Source organism: Plectropomus leopardus, chromosome 5, assembly GCF_026936395.1.
Source record: "Plectropomus leopardus strain MGB_pleo_1.0 chromosome 5, ASM2693639v1, whole genome shotgun sequence".
Classification (NCBI taxonomy): domain Eukaryota; kingdom Metazoa; phylum Chordata; class Actinopteri; order Perciformes; family Serranidae; genus Plectropomus; species Plectropomus leopardus.
In genome coordinates this window covers 803,751-822,305 of record NC_142180.1, presented here as the reverse complement: position 1 = coordinate 822,305, position 18,555 = coordinate 803,751, and the positions used below count along the sequence as shown (strand labels likewise).

At 41.4% G+C, this 18,555-nt stretch overlaps 1 protein-coding gene across 7 annotated transcripts in view; it reads right to left on the bottom strand.

Moving 5' to 3' along the window:
• Positions 1-18,555, bottom strand: part of szt2 (SZT2 subunit of KICSTOR complex) — a 191,834-nt gene that overhangs the window by 159,981 nt on the left and 13,298 nt on the right. For all 7 annotated transcript variants that reach the window (XM_088077346.1, XM_088077350.1, XM_088077348.1 and 4 more), the window contains exons 7-11: positions 9,967-10,073; positions 9,094-9,304; positions 8,658-8,828; positions 7,257-7,488; positions 7,002-7,131 (exon numbers count right to left, since the gene is read on the bottom strand). In XM_088077346.1, coding sequence (XP_087933472.1) covers positions 7,002-7,131; positions 7,257-7,488; positions 8,658-8,828; positions 9,094-9,304; positions 9,967-10,073 — 851 coding nt within the window. The remainder of the gene's footprint in view (positions 1-7,001; positions 7,132-7,256; positions 7,489-8,657; positions 8,829-9,093; positions 9,305-9,966; positions 10,074-18,555) is intronic.

Genomic DNA, 18,555 nt, shown 5'->3' with positions numbered 1-18,555 from the left:
TAACGGAGCATGTCACCCAGTGACACAGTGTGGCTCACTGATGTGTTGCGGCACACAGACTAAGACATGTCAGACTGTGGATACACATTGAAAACTTGTTAGCATATACATTTAGTGTTTGTCTGCACATGAGATTTGATGACAACAGGAAAAATATCATCACACTTATCCTCTAATATCAGTTACTTTCTTTGGGGCACTCAAATAGCGTTTGCGTCAGGTTGACATGCATGCAAGTGATGCCCCTGTGAGTAAAGCTCTTCACAAAACCTCCAAAAGTCTCCAAACTGAGTTAAGTAAGCACGGAAAAATGTAAAGTTACTAAATATTAATTGGACAAATTATATGAATTTGAGATCTGGTGCTTGCCCTCAGGAGCTACAAGTAATAAACAAGACAAAGGCGCATGTGACAAACAAATCAAAGCAAGAGATGGACATGGGTAACATCGAACAAAGCCTCAAAGCGATGCTTACGGACTTCAAAGAAGATATCTTCAAGCAAATCGGGGGACTTAGAGAAGAATTTCAGAACTTTACATCTAAGATGAAACAAATACAAAAGAATCTAGGAGAGGCCGTAAGTAACATTGAGCAGGCTGAACAAAGAATTAACCAGCTGGAAGAGAGAGAGGTGACAACCGTCCAAGCTATGAAACACCTGCTGCAGGAAAATAAAAAGATGAATGACAAATTAGAGTATATGGAAAATAAATACCGGCAGAACAAAACATACGGATTTATCAGCTGAAAGAAGGCACAGAAGGGGAAAATGCAGTGGACTTTTAAGTGGACTATTAAATCATAACTGGTGGGAAAGTTGGGAATCCCCACTGACATACTACGGATTGCTGCAGCGCACCGCTCAGAAAAAAGCCGGTCTGGGAGGACGCGACCCCTCGGTTTGTTGTCCGCTTCTTGCAGTGGAACACTAAGCACAAAGTCCTGCAGGCAGCCTGGTCGAGAAAATAAGTAATGATTGGAGATAACCGAATCTATTTTGCCCAGGATTACTCAAGCAAGATACAGAAGGAGAGAAGCAGGTATGCTCAAATAAGAAAACAGTTAAAAGAAAAAAATGTGAAATCGCATATAATATACCCAGCTAAGCTGAAAGTCTTTGGAGATGGAGGATACACGACTTATAATATTCCAGAAGAGGCAGAGGCGTAACAACGGGAGCAGGGAATAATCCCTTGCACGGAGCCGAGGCTATTGCAGCATGATCAGGTGCGTAACACAGAGTTGCAATCTACCCCTTTTCAGAGAGCGCATGCCAGGGGAAGGCTGAAAGGATGAGGATGTGACTGATCTCCATAAAGATCTGAAGGTATGACTGTAAAGTGACTTATCAAATGGAAATTCCTATCCTCCCTCTCCTTGAAAGTTATTTTTTGATGGAGTCAATATGACTAAGAGGACAGTTTTTTTGTTTTGTTTTGTTTTGGTTTATTTAGCCTCTTGAATTCAGTTTAGTTACACCCTATTAAAATTAAAAACACATTTAAGAAATATGGACATGGATTAAAAAATGAAGAGAATATTTTTCACTCATGATTTAATTGGGGTTCCAATATATCTTTCCTTGCTTACTCATTCATTTACTTATCTAAAGAAAACAAACCATTTTTTTCTCTCTCTCTGCTTATGGTCTGTAAACTGAAGTTTTCATACGTAAGTTGAACAAAGATGCATTTTTTTATCATTCATTTATCTATGTACTCAACTATCTCTGTTCTGTTTCTTCATTAATTGTTATTATAATCATTTTTTTTTATTATTAATTTATTTATTACTTTATTTTATTTTTTAGGATTAGAGGGGTTAATGAGATTAGATGTAAACAGGAGAGGTGAGGGAAGAGGAAAAACTTGTTTGGATAAATCAATATTTAGAGACATAATTGGAGGGTCTTCACACACTTGCATGCAGTGCACCACACAAATAGGGGCAACTGTTTGCCCAATAAATGTAGCCAAACCTAACAACTTGTAGCAAGGGTTAATTAAGGATAGCCCCTTTCTCCACATATTTTCAATCATGTGGGAGTTTTCTTGTAACCATATAGAGGTTGCAATACTTGGAAGTTCACAACGAGTTGTTTTTTTCTTTTTAGATACAAACTTAGATGATATGTTTCTACTTTTACTTAAAGGCTTAACATGCAAATATGAAATGAAAAAAGGCCCTCAATGGTGGTACAATTGTCAAGCTTGAATCTATCTCTTTAAATACAAATTGCCTAAAAAATCCTATAAAAACAAAGCAAGTACTTCAAAAACTAAAGACAGAAGGAGGAGAGATCATTTTTCCTCAGGAAACACATTTGAGCGAAGTAGAACCTGCAAAATTGGGGAAACTGGCTGCAGAAATTAGCAATTAAATTAAAGAAACAGAGAAAAAAAGCCACAATAGTTGCAATCAAAGATGAAAATCCCACATATCAAAGGGTAAAACTGAAAATAGCACAATGTTCTAAGGACTACTACCAGAAACTTTATACTTAAGATTGAGTAGGAGTGGATAACCACAGAATTAAAGAATATTTGGAACATTCAAACCTTTCTACTGTGACTGATAAACATAATAATGATTTAGTAAGACCAATAGTAGAAGCTGAAATATTAAATATTATTCAGAAAGCTAAAACTGGAAAGAGCACTGGTAGTGACAGTTTTGTCTATGAATTTTACAGAGTTCAAATATCTAATCTCTCCTATCTTGTGTAGAGTCTTTAATGTAATCCTGCAAACAGGGAATTGGCCAGACGTGGAATTTAGCAATAATAAGTGTTATACACAAACCTTTATTAAACTGATTAAGGGAATATATAAAGAACCTAAGAGTAAGAGTAAATGGTACCCTCTCCAAGATATTTTCACTTATAAGAGGAACAAAACAAGGGGATCCGTTATTAACACAAATATTTGCACTATGTATAGAGCCTTAAGCTGAATGCATTAGGAAGAATGAGAGAATAAAAGGATGGTCAGTAAAGAAAGATGAACATAAACTTGTTCTCTATGCAGATGATTTCATAGTGTACCTTACAGATATATATAATTCACTACCTGTACTATTAGATGGAATTACAAATTATGGAGCTCTATCTGGCTATAAGTTAAACTTAAGTAAAAATGAAGCTATGGAAGTTGGGATCCTTTTGATGGAAGATTTTAAAAAACAATATAACTTTAAATGGGACAGAAACCTTGTGAGATACCTGGGTGTTAGCATACCTAATAATTTGAATAACCTATATCAGTGCAATTATAGGAAATCTGGAAAGGCTGGTAAGACAAGATCTAAACAGGTAGAAAATTATACCACTTGCCCTATTAGAGAAAATTATTGTCATTAAAATGAATATTTTGCCACGATTTCTCTTTCTATTCCAGAACCTGCCATTTTATATAGCACCGTCATGTTTCAAAGTATGGAAGAGGTTATTGAGGAAATTCATATGGGACGGAAAAAGGCTAAGAGTAAAATTCAATATCCTGCAACAAAAGAAAGCAGATGGGGGATTTGCACCTAACTTTGTTCATTATTATTATGCAGCACAAATAAAAACAATTTTATCTTGGATAAGCAAAGATGTGCTCTCTAAATGGAAACTTGTAGAGTCTAATTTGTTAGGTCCTATCAGCACATTGGTATTCTCAAGTCATAAGAAAGTACAACTTAAACAATATAATGAGCATAAGAGACACTTTTAAAATATGGAGAAGATTATGTAAAGTAAGCAAGATCAAAGATCAACAGATTACATGTTTAAGAGAAAGAGCAAGGGACCCAGACTTTACTCCCAACACTTATGATGACATCTTCAAAATATAGGAGAGTAAAGGACTCACAAGATTTTATCAGATGTATAATGAAGAAGGAATTTACCCCCTCTGAAAATATTGCCAGACAATACAGACTGGATAGTAATCACTTCTATCGATATTTGCAAGTGAGGAGTTACATACAGTAAAAGCAAAAGTTCAAATTAGAACTCTGGATGATCTCCATCCCCTTCTGAGATACATGGTAAAGACAAACCAAAGTCACAAGCTTAGAAATGTTGTAGGACAAACCTACCAAATATTTCAAGAAAGAAATTTGAAGGTTTAGGAGACATTAAAGTGAAATTTGAGAAGGAGCTAGGAATACTTTTTACCTGAAAATGAGTGGAATCAAAGTTTCATAGACATCTACCTCTACATAAAGTCACCAGGAGTATGCATGGAAGATAAATGTAAGGTACCTGAAGACACCATCTGTTATGTCCAAGTATACACAGAATAATGCTAGTTGTTGGAGAGAATGTGGGGGAAATAATGCAGATTATCTCTATATACAGTCCTGCTCACCATTATTGGCACCCCTTCATTTTTTGCATAATCTCTACAATATCTTCAGAAATAAATGGAAATGTACCATATTTATATCATCGGGATCTTTTAATTGGAGGTCCAAAGTAATTTAACAAAGGAAATTGTTTTTTCAACTTACATATTGTAATTTCAAAGAAGAAACAGAAAACACAGCATGTGCAGCAATAATGGCACCCCTCTTTAATATTTGGTTGCACACCCTTTAGCAGTGATGACAGCTTCTTTCTTGTAGCCATCCATAAGCTTCTTACACTTCTCAGCTGGTATTTTCTCCCACTCTTTCTTTGCAAATTGTTCAAGCTCTTGAATGTTTGCAGGTTTCTTTTCCCCAATGGCAGATTTCAGCTCATACCAAAGATTTTCAATCGGATTGAGATCAGGACTCACTGCTGGCCATTTTATAACAGTCCATTTTTTCCTTTTCAACCATTCCTGTGTGCTTTTGGATGTGTGCTTTGGGTCTTTGTCTTGCTGGAGGACCCATGATCTTCGACTCAAACCAAGTTTTCTAACACTGGGTAGGACATGTCGCTCTAGAATGTCTTGATAATTCTCTGATTTCATGATTCCTGTGATACGATCAAGGCCTCCAGTACCAGATGCAGCAAAGTAGCCCCACAGCATTATGGATCCTCCACCATGCTTAACTGCTGGGAGGGTGTTCTTTTCCTTGTAAGCTTCATGTAAACAAACTGTTGGTGTGCATTGCCAAAAAGATCTATTTTTGTTTCATCTGTCCACAGAACATTTTCCCAGAAGGATTGTGGTTTGTTCAGGTAGTCCTTGGCAAAGATTAGTCGTTCCTTTTTTTTGTCTTTGCCTCAGGAATGGTGTCTTCCTTGGCCTTCGCCCATAAAGCCCTGTTTGGTTTAGTGTGCGGCGTATGGTACTTGTTGAAACCATGACCCCTGACTGTTCCAGGTTGGCCTTCAGGTCTTTGGATGTTTGACGTGGTGTTTTTTCCAGCATTCGCACCAACCTTCGAAGACTTCTATCATCAATTTTTCTCTCCCCCCACGTCCAGGAAGGTTCTTGACAGTTCCATGCTTGTGAAACCTCTTAATCACATTGAGCACTGTTGAAACAGGGATACCAAGGTCTCTGGAGATGACCTTATACCCTTTGGAGGTCTTGTGTTTGCGAATTATCGCACTTCTGATGTCCTCAGAAAGCTCCTTTGTCTTCACCATTGTGACAAAGGAACAGGGGATAACAGGTGGCTTTTTAAAACACGGACGTCATCATTCATTGGTTAATTCATGTCACATGGGCACAGACAATTTATCACAGGTGATTCTCATTTGTGATTTACCAAAGGTGAGTCACAATGTGTTTGTTTCCATACTGATTTACAGGAAAGGGTGCCAATACCAGTGACACAGCACGCTTTAAGTTTTTCTATTTTTTCCTCCCATTGTTTATTGTTTTAAATTGTTCTCTATCATTTGCTCTTTCGTATCAAACACGAGTTCTCTATAGAAAAAAAAATTTCACTTGATTCATTTTTTTCAGAAGATATTCCACATTATGTACTTGAACTTCATGGGTGCCAATAATGGTGAGCAGGACTGTATTCCTTACATGCAAAAAAGTACAAACTTTTTGGTCAGATGTCTTAAATAAAATCGAACAGATGTTAGGTTAGGTAGGTAAGTAGGGTGTGCAGAAAGCCAGACTATTCTATTAGGAGCACGTCCTAAAGATTTAAAAGATGAATTACACCTTTTTTTGATTCTGAGAATAACAGCATTAAAGCAAATAACTTTAAAAAATTGAACCTCCTAATGTGAAAATGTGGTTAGAAACAGTAGAGAGCATATATAGTATGGAAAAGTTAACAATTACAACAATTAAGATGAAGTGGATAACTGACATGGCTATATTCAACACACAGTGGCTTTTAATAATAACTAAACCCCCCACTTTTGGCTTGAGTGCTTCTTCCTGGAGTGTGAAAAAAGTCTCAAAAATGGGAAGGGCTGGGAGAGGGGCTAAGACATGCCCAGCTTTAATTTAATTGCTAATTTCTGCAGCCAGTTTCCCCAATTTTGCAGGTTCTACTTTGCTCAAATGTGTTTCCTGAGGAAAAATGAAAAATGATCTCTCTTCCTTCTGTCTTTAGTTTTTGAAGTACTCTCTTTCTCGCTCATGCTGCTTCTTGATCCACAGCACCTCACTGCCCCCCCACACACAGTAGTTGTTTGGTGAGATGGCACTGACAGGTGGCTCTGTTAGTGATAAAAGCAGCTCCTGCTACTAGGATCAGCCAATAGCAAAATTTAATTGCAATAGCCAGTTTTAACCTTTAGAGGGCAGTCACTATGCATATTTATAGAAAATATGTAGAATTTTACTAATTTACACTCAAATGTCTAGAACTGGACCTGAATCAATCAACAAGACTAAATAGCCTTATGTATGCTTTTCAACTGAACAAAGTGGTTTGCAGGTTTAGTTATTCTTTAACAGAAGAAATTTTCATGGATATTTCATGGATTTGATGGCTCACAAGTGCTAGCTATAGATTAAGTCAAAGCTGCACTGGAGTGGAGTTCTCTTGGAGTGTCTAGGTGTTCTCAACATACTAATTCAATCTGATCAGTGAAGGTCTGTAGCTTACCGGAGTAGTGGAGCCGGGCGGGATGTAGAATAGAGGAACTCCATTTTTAGTGCTCTCAGGAATCATGTAGTTCTCAGGAATTGAATTAAAAGACTGGAGGTGCACCAGCATCTGATCAGTCTGGTTGATGCTGGAAGGACACACAGCACATGTAGTTAGGAAACAACACATTCAGTATTTCTCTTTGAAATGGATCAGCATTGTTTGATGTTGTATATGACAGTGGAGCTGCAAATGATCTCCACACAGGTGTACCTCTGCAGTGTGTTCCAGAAGCGCCGGATGACGGATGTGCGGTACGGGCTGGTGATGGGTTTCCTCTGGGTGCAGCTGATGTCATGAAGGATGTCATAGCTTCCCTCCATTGTCACCTCCACTCTGGTGGTTCTCTTGTCAGGGTCGAGAGGCCACGAGGCGGCTGCCAGGTACTCAATGTGCATGTTGTGTTTCCATAACAGCACTAGCTTCACCTCCAGCTGAGTCCCACCTTAAAAGCCCAGTGTGTATGATTCAGGGGGATATATTGGCAGAAATGGAATATGAAATATAATATTTAATAATTTCTTCAGTGTACAGTCATCTGACAATAAGAATTATTGTGGTTTTGTTACTCTACAATGAGCAGTTTATATCTACTTAGGGAGTGGGTTCTTAGGGAGTGGGTCCTTTAGGGAGACCGCCATGTTGCATCGCCATGTTTCTACAGTAGCCCGGGAAGGACAAACCGTGTTGGCCACCATAGCAAGAAGCCTGACTGTAAATGAGTAGCACCGGAGTAATACTGTAACATGAAACTGCTTTAATCAATGTGTTTACTGGTTTAAATCAATGAAACTGTTTTATTCAGTGCTGGACAAAAGACGTAAGCGCCCTCTCGGCTGAGTGACGCACTTATGAATGAGCGTGCAGACACCCGCACTGCCAGAGCAAGCTTCAAACAGCAACAGTGAGAATTTCAGTTGAGCTCAGCATGACAGTTGGCACCTTTTTTTCCCTGCTCTATTTTGGTGTGTGTGTATGAGTGACTGAGCTGAGAATCTGCTGTTTATTCTGTAACTGCAGAACAGGTTGAAGTTCTGTGAGCAGGCATACTTTGTGTTTTTACCATTTTGCCTTTGTTAGGTAAGTGCTGCAACATGAGATGCGCTAGCTTAGATGAACGCATGTTTTTTTTATGTTAATTTGTTCTCTTAATAACTTTATTGTGTATCACATGTAATGTAACTGAATAAAGAGGTATCGATAAGACTTAATTTTAAAGAATAATTGTGAATGTAGCAGTTTAGAGTAATTACACACACACAGACATTGTTGTAAACTTCCTGCCTTCCGATATTAAGTATTCTCACCAACCTCATTCTCTGTCCGGTATTGCTCCAGAGTTGGCCCACCTAAACCAGTGTCCCCCTGAGGTACCAATCCTCACAAAGGTTTTTAGCCCTTAACATCACCTGCTCTGTCTGTTAGAAACCTCCTCAACAAGAAATTCTAACCAGGAGAAGTTTTAGCGGATTGCAAACTGCAATTCACTGCTTGATGGCTCCAAATCCTATCAATCTGACACACTTCACCTTTGAGAAACCAAGACTAAAGTCTTAAACTGCACTATCTTGCTGAGCTATTTGCACTTACACTTTTGTGGAGACAGATGTGTACCTTTGGTGAGGCTGATCTCTCTGATGGTGTAGCCCTCTCTCAGTCGCACAGACACCACGCTGATTAAATGAGCATGGACTTCCTTCTCTGCATGCTTCTTCCTCCTCATGACCAGGGCAGGGTTACCACTGGACGACACCAGGTGCTCGTTGAACAGTTTGTGCTGGGAAACTACAAAACGGTGAGGTAGTTAATATGTGGGCCTGTTTTATTTTCATCATCAAAACAATCAGAATCATCATCATCATCATCATCGATACAATAGCCCTCTGTTGCATGGCATTTTAGCTGGAAATCATGTCAACAGAGCTCACCAGAAATTGAATGAAAATGCCAAAAAATGTAAATCCAAGAGGAACAGAATGGGAAACTTTGATTTTACATAACACTTTTCTTTAATGTATACAGGACCTAGTAGCATGCATAGTTGTCTCACCGCAAAAGTACTCAGAGTTGAGAGACTCGGGGATGTTCAGGAAGGAGTAGGTTAAGAAGGCCTTTTGGTAGGTATTCATCTCCTGGCTGTTGAGGTCCACGTCCGGACAGCTTGGCAGGTATGATCCAAAGGTGGCTAATGAGATGAACTTCATCAGCTCCACATTGGGGATGTAACCAAAGCTGCAGTCATAGGAGTACGCACCTCCAACCTGGAGGAAGACCAAAACAATTCAAAGAGGAGCAGTAAGACACAGTAGCATGTCTCCTCCATTCTGGAGCAGAGTCCCTCTCGTGTAGCAATTCTGAGTCACAGTTATTGGGTCTCATCCATAAAAGGTGAACGGAACGAATTTGTGTATTAAGTACAGAAGGAAATTTACCCATGTTCTGGCATTCATCAATATGTGAGTAGCTCCGATCTGTTCGTAGGTGCTAACAAAATCTACAACACAAGGGAAAAAAGAGCACACTCCCAAGTGCTACTGAAAAACTCCTCCAGGTGCATGACACAAAAAGCAATATACGACAAATCTGACCATCAGCGCACAATATTGTCCTTTTTAGATGCTTTTAATTCTGGGCCTGCGGCAGCCACACGACAAATGCATTTCAACCATCGTCGTGACAACACTGATGAAGATTGTTGGTTGAAACACGTTCGTCGTGTTGCTGCCACAGACACAGAATTAAAAGGTGATGGTCAGATTTGACTGACAAAATCTACACCTGCCTCTGACCGTTAGCACGACACATTCATCATATACTGTATACCCTGCTAAAATTCCAGGAAGGTATGAAGGTATGAAAAAAAATGTATGTCACCCCAGACTAGCTGCAAACATAGAGATGTTGTGCTTGTTGTTGTGTTTACCTGCACAAAAGAGCAGGCGATGGTTCCACTCCTGAGCTGGTTCAGGAGGGTCTCACACACAGCCACATCAGGAACACTTGTCACTCCATCTGTGATTATAATGATACCTGGAATACACAAGTCAAATGACTTAATCACAATCTTCTTATTGTGAAGTGAGTGATAAAGTCACATGATGTAACTTGTTTGTTTACTTCGCCATGCTGACAGGAAAGGTGTGAATGAAAATTACTGGCGCCAGTGTCAACTTCAAGCCAAACAATTTCAGCGAAATGAAATCTATTAGTAACACCATAACACCCATTTCTTTCTGACACCTGATGGATGTGTTCCCTGCAGCTGCTGTGGTTCAGCTGTCACAGAAACAAAGGGTCAATTTTGTAATTGAGGCAGCAAACTCTGTTGCAGACTTTTGATAAGGATGAGCCAGGAAACACCAGACTGAAGCAGGCTCATGCATACTGCTACACAGTACAAATGGCCCTTGGCTTGTTTTTGCTATATCATACGGTATGGGGATCTGCTAAATCTATGCAAAAATTGTGCAAATGTATGCTTTTATGTCTATTTCACAATTATTCGCTGCATGTTGCCGTTTTTTTTTCTGTTAATCATCATGCTAGCCAACATACAGGAAATTGATAATAAACTGGAGGATCTCCGTGCCCACCTCAGTTTCCAGAGGGATATCATATTAATTTTACCAACACATGGTTTAATCCTGTGAAACTGGACAGCGCCTCTTTTGTAGATACTGGTCTGACAGAACCAAGGACTTACATAAACTAGAATTACCACCATGCAGTTGTATGCCTCTACACCCCAGTCAAGCTGCACTAAGAGTTTACACCCATGATCCATGTCTGTGAAAACATGGATGTCTCTCACTCACTCACTCACTCACTCACTCACTCACTCACTCACTCACTCACTCACTCACTCACTCACTCACTCACTCACTCACTCCCTCACTCACTCACTCACTCACTCACTCACTCACTCACTCACACACTCACACACTCACACACACACTACTTGATAGTAAATACTGACACTGAGACTGACAGACTGTTTAAGATCGGTGTCACCAATTCACTGTCTGACCAAATGTCTCCCTTTCTGTTCCTGAGACATGGGGTCCTTTCCAATACGTTAATTTATGCGTACTCCCTTCCTACCTCCTCCGGTGACCCAGAAATCGTTTCCCCTCTGCCATGTTGAAGGGTCCTACAACTGCACAAATGCACCTGGAGGAGAGAGGAGGCTTCTGGAGGAGCCCAGAGGGAGGATACACCTGTGTATCCTACACTGAAGTTTTTATCGAGTGGCAAGACAACAGAGCTCCCCGAGGGTCACTGAGATTCTTCATTTGTGTTGTGTCATATATTTGCCACACCTTCTCATGCTTCTTATTTATTCACACAGTTTATTCTCACAGTGCTCATTCTGCAGAGTCACTAAAGAGATCTATAATATCATAGAACATCCTCACATGACGAAATGTAGGCCTGATTTAATGCGCAGTCTAATTGTGTGTGATAAAACTAACTAACACATATAATTTAAATTATAAGTGTTGGCATCACACAAATCAGCAGCTTATTTCACTGAGGCCTTTTTTGTTTTTGTTTTTTTAAATTGACATTTCAATCAATGATGCGCAGGTCAGGCCGTCCTTTTTTAGAAGTAATCCACCGGCTGACCCATTAATGTGCATTAATCAATGACCTGAACCCGAACCGCACACATTGAAACTGTGTGTTTCTGCATAGTACATTGGTACAAAGACAACAAGTTCTCACTCATCTTTTATGTGATTACATCTCCAGTATGATCTCGTGCACACTGCTAATATCCTACAGAGGTTTATTTATGTGATGATAGTGTATATTAAATATAACCTATTCAGTGCTGACACAGAGACGCTTCTTTGATATTAAAACACACTGTTAGACCTTTGTATGTGCAGAGGGAAATATTTTTACTGCACATTACGACCGGAGAAATTAATCTAAATATGTAGGACTTGACCAGATGTTTCTGCTCAAATGCAGAATAATGCAGTGATCACCAACACACACTCTTACACAGACAGGCTGTGGGGTGTATAACTGTGCAAATGAATAACACAAGGAAATGAATGGCCTAAATAATTATAACTCCGATCTCTATATGAGTTAGATTTTAAAGGATTCTTCTCTCCCTGTCAGTCTGACAGCTGATCAGCTGTGCAGCACCTCATCTGTTACCGACGTCGCTTCGCACTGATGGTGTGGGACCGAGGATTTCCCAATTCACAGCTTCCCCTGCTCTCTCCTTGACTCCTCCGCCCGCATCCTCTGTGGGAAGGGAATACGACGCGAGGAAAGGAGGCGAGTGGAGGATGCCTGGAGTTGGGTTAACGTATTGGAAAGGACCCATGATTTTGAGTAATGGCCAGAAAAGTTTCACATTATGATGTCATAGTTGACCTTTCACCTCTTGGAAATAAAATGTCAGCATTTCATTATTATATCCTATTAGACATTTGTGTGAAATGATACTGTATAAATTCTTGAGTTATGAACAAAAACATGAGGTCATGAGGTTTCATGAGGTCACCGTGACCTCTGACCATCAACCAAATTTGGATCAGTTCATTCTTCAGTACAAGTGACTGTTTGTGTCAGATTTGAAGAAATCCCATCAGGATGTTCTCGAGATATCACATTCAGGAGAATGAGAACAGCATAAAAAGCTGGTTCTTGCTGCAGAGTCAGAGAGTGAGCAGAGCATGGAGCCACTGATATAGGCCCCACCTACAGCCTCACACAGCTGCTCTCAACTGTCAATCACTTTGCTCTGTTGTAGGTGTAGCTCACAGAGACACACATACACACATAAGTGAAGCATGACAGGACAAAGAATGACACACATAATGACATGAATGACATGACACACCCCCTCCCTTAGGATGACAGCCATCCTGTCATTCTAAGGAGCAGGTGAGGGCATCAGCCACAGCAGTGTCACACCCTTGCTGTGATTTCATGTGAGCAGTCCGCCTCTGTGCTGTGTGCTCTGTGTAACTGTTGTTTGCTGTGGGTTGTGTTGGTCAACTCGATTGTTGTACATGTTGACTGATAGGAAGCACTCGAGTTGTAAAGGAGCTGGGCTATGGAGTAGGTTTTTTTGTTTCTTTCTTTTGTTAACAGTAGCCTACATACTTCGCTGTTGCACCACACGGTAGACAAACCTCTATCTAGCACGCTAGGTCTTGTGGGTGGCTGCATCTCTGTGTTTTGTGATAGAGTTAAAGAACAGAGTAGACAGGTAAGCTATTTCCATTTTAGATCAAAAACTGTAGGTTGGATCTGGTAGATACAGCTGTCTTTTGGTTGTTTTATTGTTTGCTGTCACCCTTCGCCCTCTCCTTTTGTTCACCGGCTTTCTGGCCTGTTTACCACCCCAGCACTTTGTTACCTCCCTTTGTCCCTAGGCATAACATCTGAGGGTCGTAACACAATGGGGGCTTGTCCAGATCATAACAGCAGCAAAAAAGCTGCTCTGCAGTAGGAGCTTCACCAAACCCCAGCACATCAAACTCCATAATCGGTTAGTCAAAGTAGCTACGAACCAGCGCAAAGTACAACAACCACAGAAACCAAGCAAAACACTGTTCACACGCTACAAACAGCCCAGCATAATACAACACAACAAAAGACAACACTTCCACACAGAACAAGTGTTTTCAAGCAAAGATGCAGGCAGCACCACCACAAGCCGACCAGAAGCCAAAAGTAAGCTAACACAACTTACTAAAACACTAGGCTGATAACCCATCATTTCACAACTATTTCAGGGCACGGTATAGAAATAGTATTGGAAATACTGCCACCCCCACATAAAACAGTGCAACTCAAGCACTACCGCCACTTATCTTACCCCAGTGAGACGACAATAGTTTAGAATCATGGTTACAAATGTTCCAGAAGGACACAGCTACAGCCTAGTATTGAATAAACACAGGGCACAACAAAACCAAATTGCCCCAACTCCCTTAAATCGGGAAACACACCATGTGTGAAAAAAGTTCAGCAAATGCTACCAGATGCTATCATTGGGTCAGATGCTGCTGACATTTCCAACTAACCTACTCTAGAACCAACCTGTGGGTTCCTCTCCATCTAAAACTGGAGAGCTATCTTATTAAACCTCAACTAGTCATGGTCGGCATTCTCAGGCACGCTAAGGGCCATCCCAAGGGGCCATCCGAGAGTTAGCACTCAAAATAAAAAAGTGGTGGTCACACCAACAGCCACAGGCCAACTTAACCAGGTGAGCCCCAAAAAAGGATCTATCCCATGTGGCAACATCAGCATTAACCTACCAACTCACAGAAACAAAATAGAAAACCAAGTGCTATGGACATAAACATGCAAACTCACCAACTCCAAACTGAGTTTTGGATGAGCCCCCAGTATGTCATGGCTGACTCTAAAGGTACAAGGTAACTTGTCATTTTTCTTAAACGTAATATAAGAAGAAATTAAATTTTAAACTGCTACACCTTTTGGCGTCGAAGGAGGAGTTGAGGAGTATCACAGCCTAGGGAAAGAAGCTGCTCTGTAGTCTGGTGGTTCTGTAGCGGATACTTCTGTATCTTTTCCCAGTTGGCAGCAGGGTGAACAGACTGTGGCTGGGGTGGCTGCTGTCTTTCAGTATCCTTTGAGCTCTGTGCAGACACCTCACTTCACTGAGGTCACTGATGTTCTGTAGATGGGAACCAGTGATGATCTGGGCAGTTTTAATCACCCACTGTAGAGCCGTCCTGTCCTGGGCCGTGCATGAACCATGCCAGTTGGTGAATTTTCCAGTCAGTATGCTTTCTATTGCTCCTCTGTAGAAGTTAACCAGGATCTTGCTCTGGAATTTAGCCTTCCTAAGCTTCTGTAGGAAGCAGAGCCTTTTCTGTGCTTTTTTAACCTGGGAGGTGATGTGTGATGACCAAGATACATTCTCAGTGATAGTGATTCCAAGTAACCTATAACCATTCACTTGCTCAACCTCAGCTCCTCAGACAGGAGTGTGTATCTTTGCCTCCTTCTTTCTAAAATCAACAATCAGCATCATCAATCAGGATCATCATCCTTGGTTTTACTGATGTTGAGCAGTAGGTTGTTCTCTGTGCACCACTCAGCAAGATTGTCGATTTTCTCCCGGTATGAACTCTCATCGTTGTTTGTAATATGGCCAATGATGGTGGTGTCGTCCACATACCTCACAATAGAGTTCTCCTGATGTCTGGGAGTGCAGTCATGGGTGTACAGTGTGAACAGGAGGGGGCTGAGCACACAGCCCTGGGGGGCTCCGGAGGTGCACACTAATGTAGAGGAGGTGAGACTGCCAATCCTAACTCTCTGGGATCTGCATGTAAGGAAGTCCAGTATCCAATTGCAGAGTGTTGTACTAAAGCCCAGAGTGTTACGTTTTCCAACCAGCTTCATGGGAGAGATTTTGTTGAATGCTGAGCCAAAGTCAACAAACGGCATCCTGATGTAGCTGTTGTTATTCTCCAAGTGAGTGAAGACTGAGTGAAGAGCAGTAGATATGGCATCCTCTGTGGATCTGTTGGTTCTGAAAGCATACTGGTGAGGATCAAGGCTGGCAGGGATGTTGTCTTTGATGTGCTGGAGAACCAATTTCTCAAGCACTTCATCAGGATGGGGGTAGGAGCCAAGGGCGGTAGTCATTAAGACTAGACACAGCAGCCTTTTTGGGTACAGAAACGATGATGACTGTCTTATGGCAGGAGGGAACTGTCTCTTGTGTGAGTGAGATGTTAAAATTGTCAGCTATAACATTAACAACCTAATCAGCAAGTTTTTAGTACATGTGCAGGAATGCTGCCAGGGCTGGCAGACTTGTTTATATTCACTCTCAGCAGGTGTTTTCTCACATCTGTTGTGGTCACTGAGAGTGGCCAGTCCTCTGGAGGCAGAGTAGACTTCACAGCTGAGTCCTTATTGAGGAGGTCAAAGCGAGTGTAAAATGTGTTCAGCTCGTCCAGCAGCGTGGCCTCACATATGATGGGGGCACTCCTGCTTTTGTAACCTGTGACACTTATTAATCGCCTGCCACATATCTTTAGTGCTGCTGCTGCTGAGGTCTCTCTCCAGTCTCATAGCCTCCTTGATGCCAGCTCACAATTGTGCTCTGGCAATGATGTATGCCTCCTTGTCCCTTCACTGAAAGGCAGCTTTTTTAGCTCTTTTAGCATCCAGGCTTTCTGGTTAGGGATTGATCCCACCGTCTTTGTGATCACCACCTCATCAGCACATTTGCTGATATATGATGTCACAGAAGATGCATATTCTTCAAGATCGATCTTGTTACCTTGAGTGGCAGCACCTTTGAATATTTGCCAATCTGTGCGCTCAAAACATTCCTGTAGAGCTGCTGTAGCTTCATCTGTCCACACTTTAACAGTTTTAACTGTTGGTTTGGCTCTTTTTTCAGCTGACAAGTTGAAGTTGATGTTGGCAGAAGGAGCAGAGACAAATGATCTAATAGGCCAAAGTGAGGGCATGGAAGGGCTTTGTAGCTGTCAGGAATATTTGTATACACATGGGCTGTGTTCGAAATCACCCCCTATCACGGATGTAGTGCACTATATAGTGTGTTCGCCATTTTGTAGTGTTGTTCGAATTCTCCGCGATTAATTTCATCCACTATGTAGTGGACGAGAAAACACCCACAATGCACCGCAAAATTGAGTGAACAAGCAATGTACACTACTTTGTGCTCCGTATCCCACAATGCAATGCGGTCGTGTTTTAGAAGAGGAGAAGAAGGAAACGATGGCCGCCGCACCAACCGCCGCTTTTGTATATAAATTTAAGTAACATTACAACATACACATTTGATGCGTGTAATACTTCAGTGGCGTGGTTTTATGCCTTTTAAGGGTTGCGAATTGTCATAACGAGCGGATTTGTTGGTGGAGAAGCATCTGCTGAGCTAACGCTAACGCTAAGGCTAAGGCTAATGCTAGGGCTTGCCGGTAGTTGCAGCTCTAGCTAGGAGCAGACACTCGCACACCCGCTCACATCTGATCATAGCGTTTTGTTCTCTTTTCCCAATTGGCGGTGTGTTAGAAAAATAAATGCTTTTCTGTTTCTTGTTCCAAGGGACTGATGAAGATGTTGAGAAGCTTATTAAGCTTCGTGTTAAGCACAACCAGCTGTTCTCCGGCCGCAGAAATGCGGCTCTGCATGGATGGGATATATTCTAGTGGTGCATATTCATCAATAAAAGAAATTTCAGAATTCATATTTGTCATTCCTGATTGAACATTACATTTGTATTTTTTAGTATGATGGTATTTATAGTTGAATAACCATGGCGCATCTACTGACGCAACCACGTTCAGGAAATTACCGTGTAGTGTCCGAATTCTCCTCCCGTCGTCGCTCCCTACATCGTGTATATGATGTAGTTCACTACATCATGTACACGATGTAGTGGATAGGGAGTGAGTGAATGAGTGGATGATTTCGAACACAGCCATAGTCCAGGATATTTCTTCCTTAGGTGGGGATATGGACATGCTGGTGGAATTTAGGTAAGACAGGTTTGAGGTCTGTTTGATTAAAATCACCAGCCTCTATGAAGATTCCATCCGGTTGCTTGGTGATGTTGCTGCTGATGGCATCATACAATTCCTGCAGCGCATTTTTTGAATTTGCATCTGGGGGAATGTATACAGCAAAAATATAAACACTGGTTAATTCTCTGGTCAGATAATATGGATGACATCATAGCACCAAGAACTCAACATCTGGTGAGCACTGTCCATCCACTTTAACTGCGTTTGAGCACCAAGCATCATTTATATAAACACTATATACTTAAACTCCTCCACTTGGGGCAGGATCTCATCCCCGATCTGGAGAGGGCACTCCACCCTTTTCCGGCTGAGAACAATGGCCTCGGATGTAGAGGTGCTGATTCTCATTCCGGCCGCTTCACATTCGGCTGCGAACCAATCCAGTGAGAGCTGGAGGTCACGGCCTGATGAAGCCAACAGGACCACATCATCTGCAAAAAATAGGGACCCAATCCTGAGGTCACCAAACCAGACCCCCTCAACATCCTGGTTGTGCCTAGAAATTCTGTCCATAAAAGTTATGAACAGAATCGATGACAAAGGGCAGCCCTGGCGGAGTCCAACCCTCACCAGAAATGAGTTCGACTTACTGCCGGCAATGCGGACCAAGCTCTGGGTCATACAGGGAACGGACAGCCCGTATCAGGGGGTCCAATACCCCATATTCCCAGAGAACCCCCCACAATACTCCCTGAGGAACACGGTCGAATGACATGACACATAAAATACTGACTTCACCACAAGAAAAATTAACCCACTGGATCACTGCTCTACACTGCTCAGAGGCAGCCACAGAGCATAACTGCTCCTCCTTTTCAGGATGAGAAACCTTGCAGCCATCTTGTTGAGGTCAAGTACTGTATGTAAACAAATTACATCACATGCCCCAAGTGAAACCAGAGGTCAGGAAATGGTCAGGCCACGTGTTGATGCATCTATGG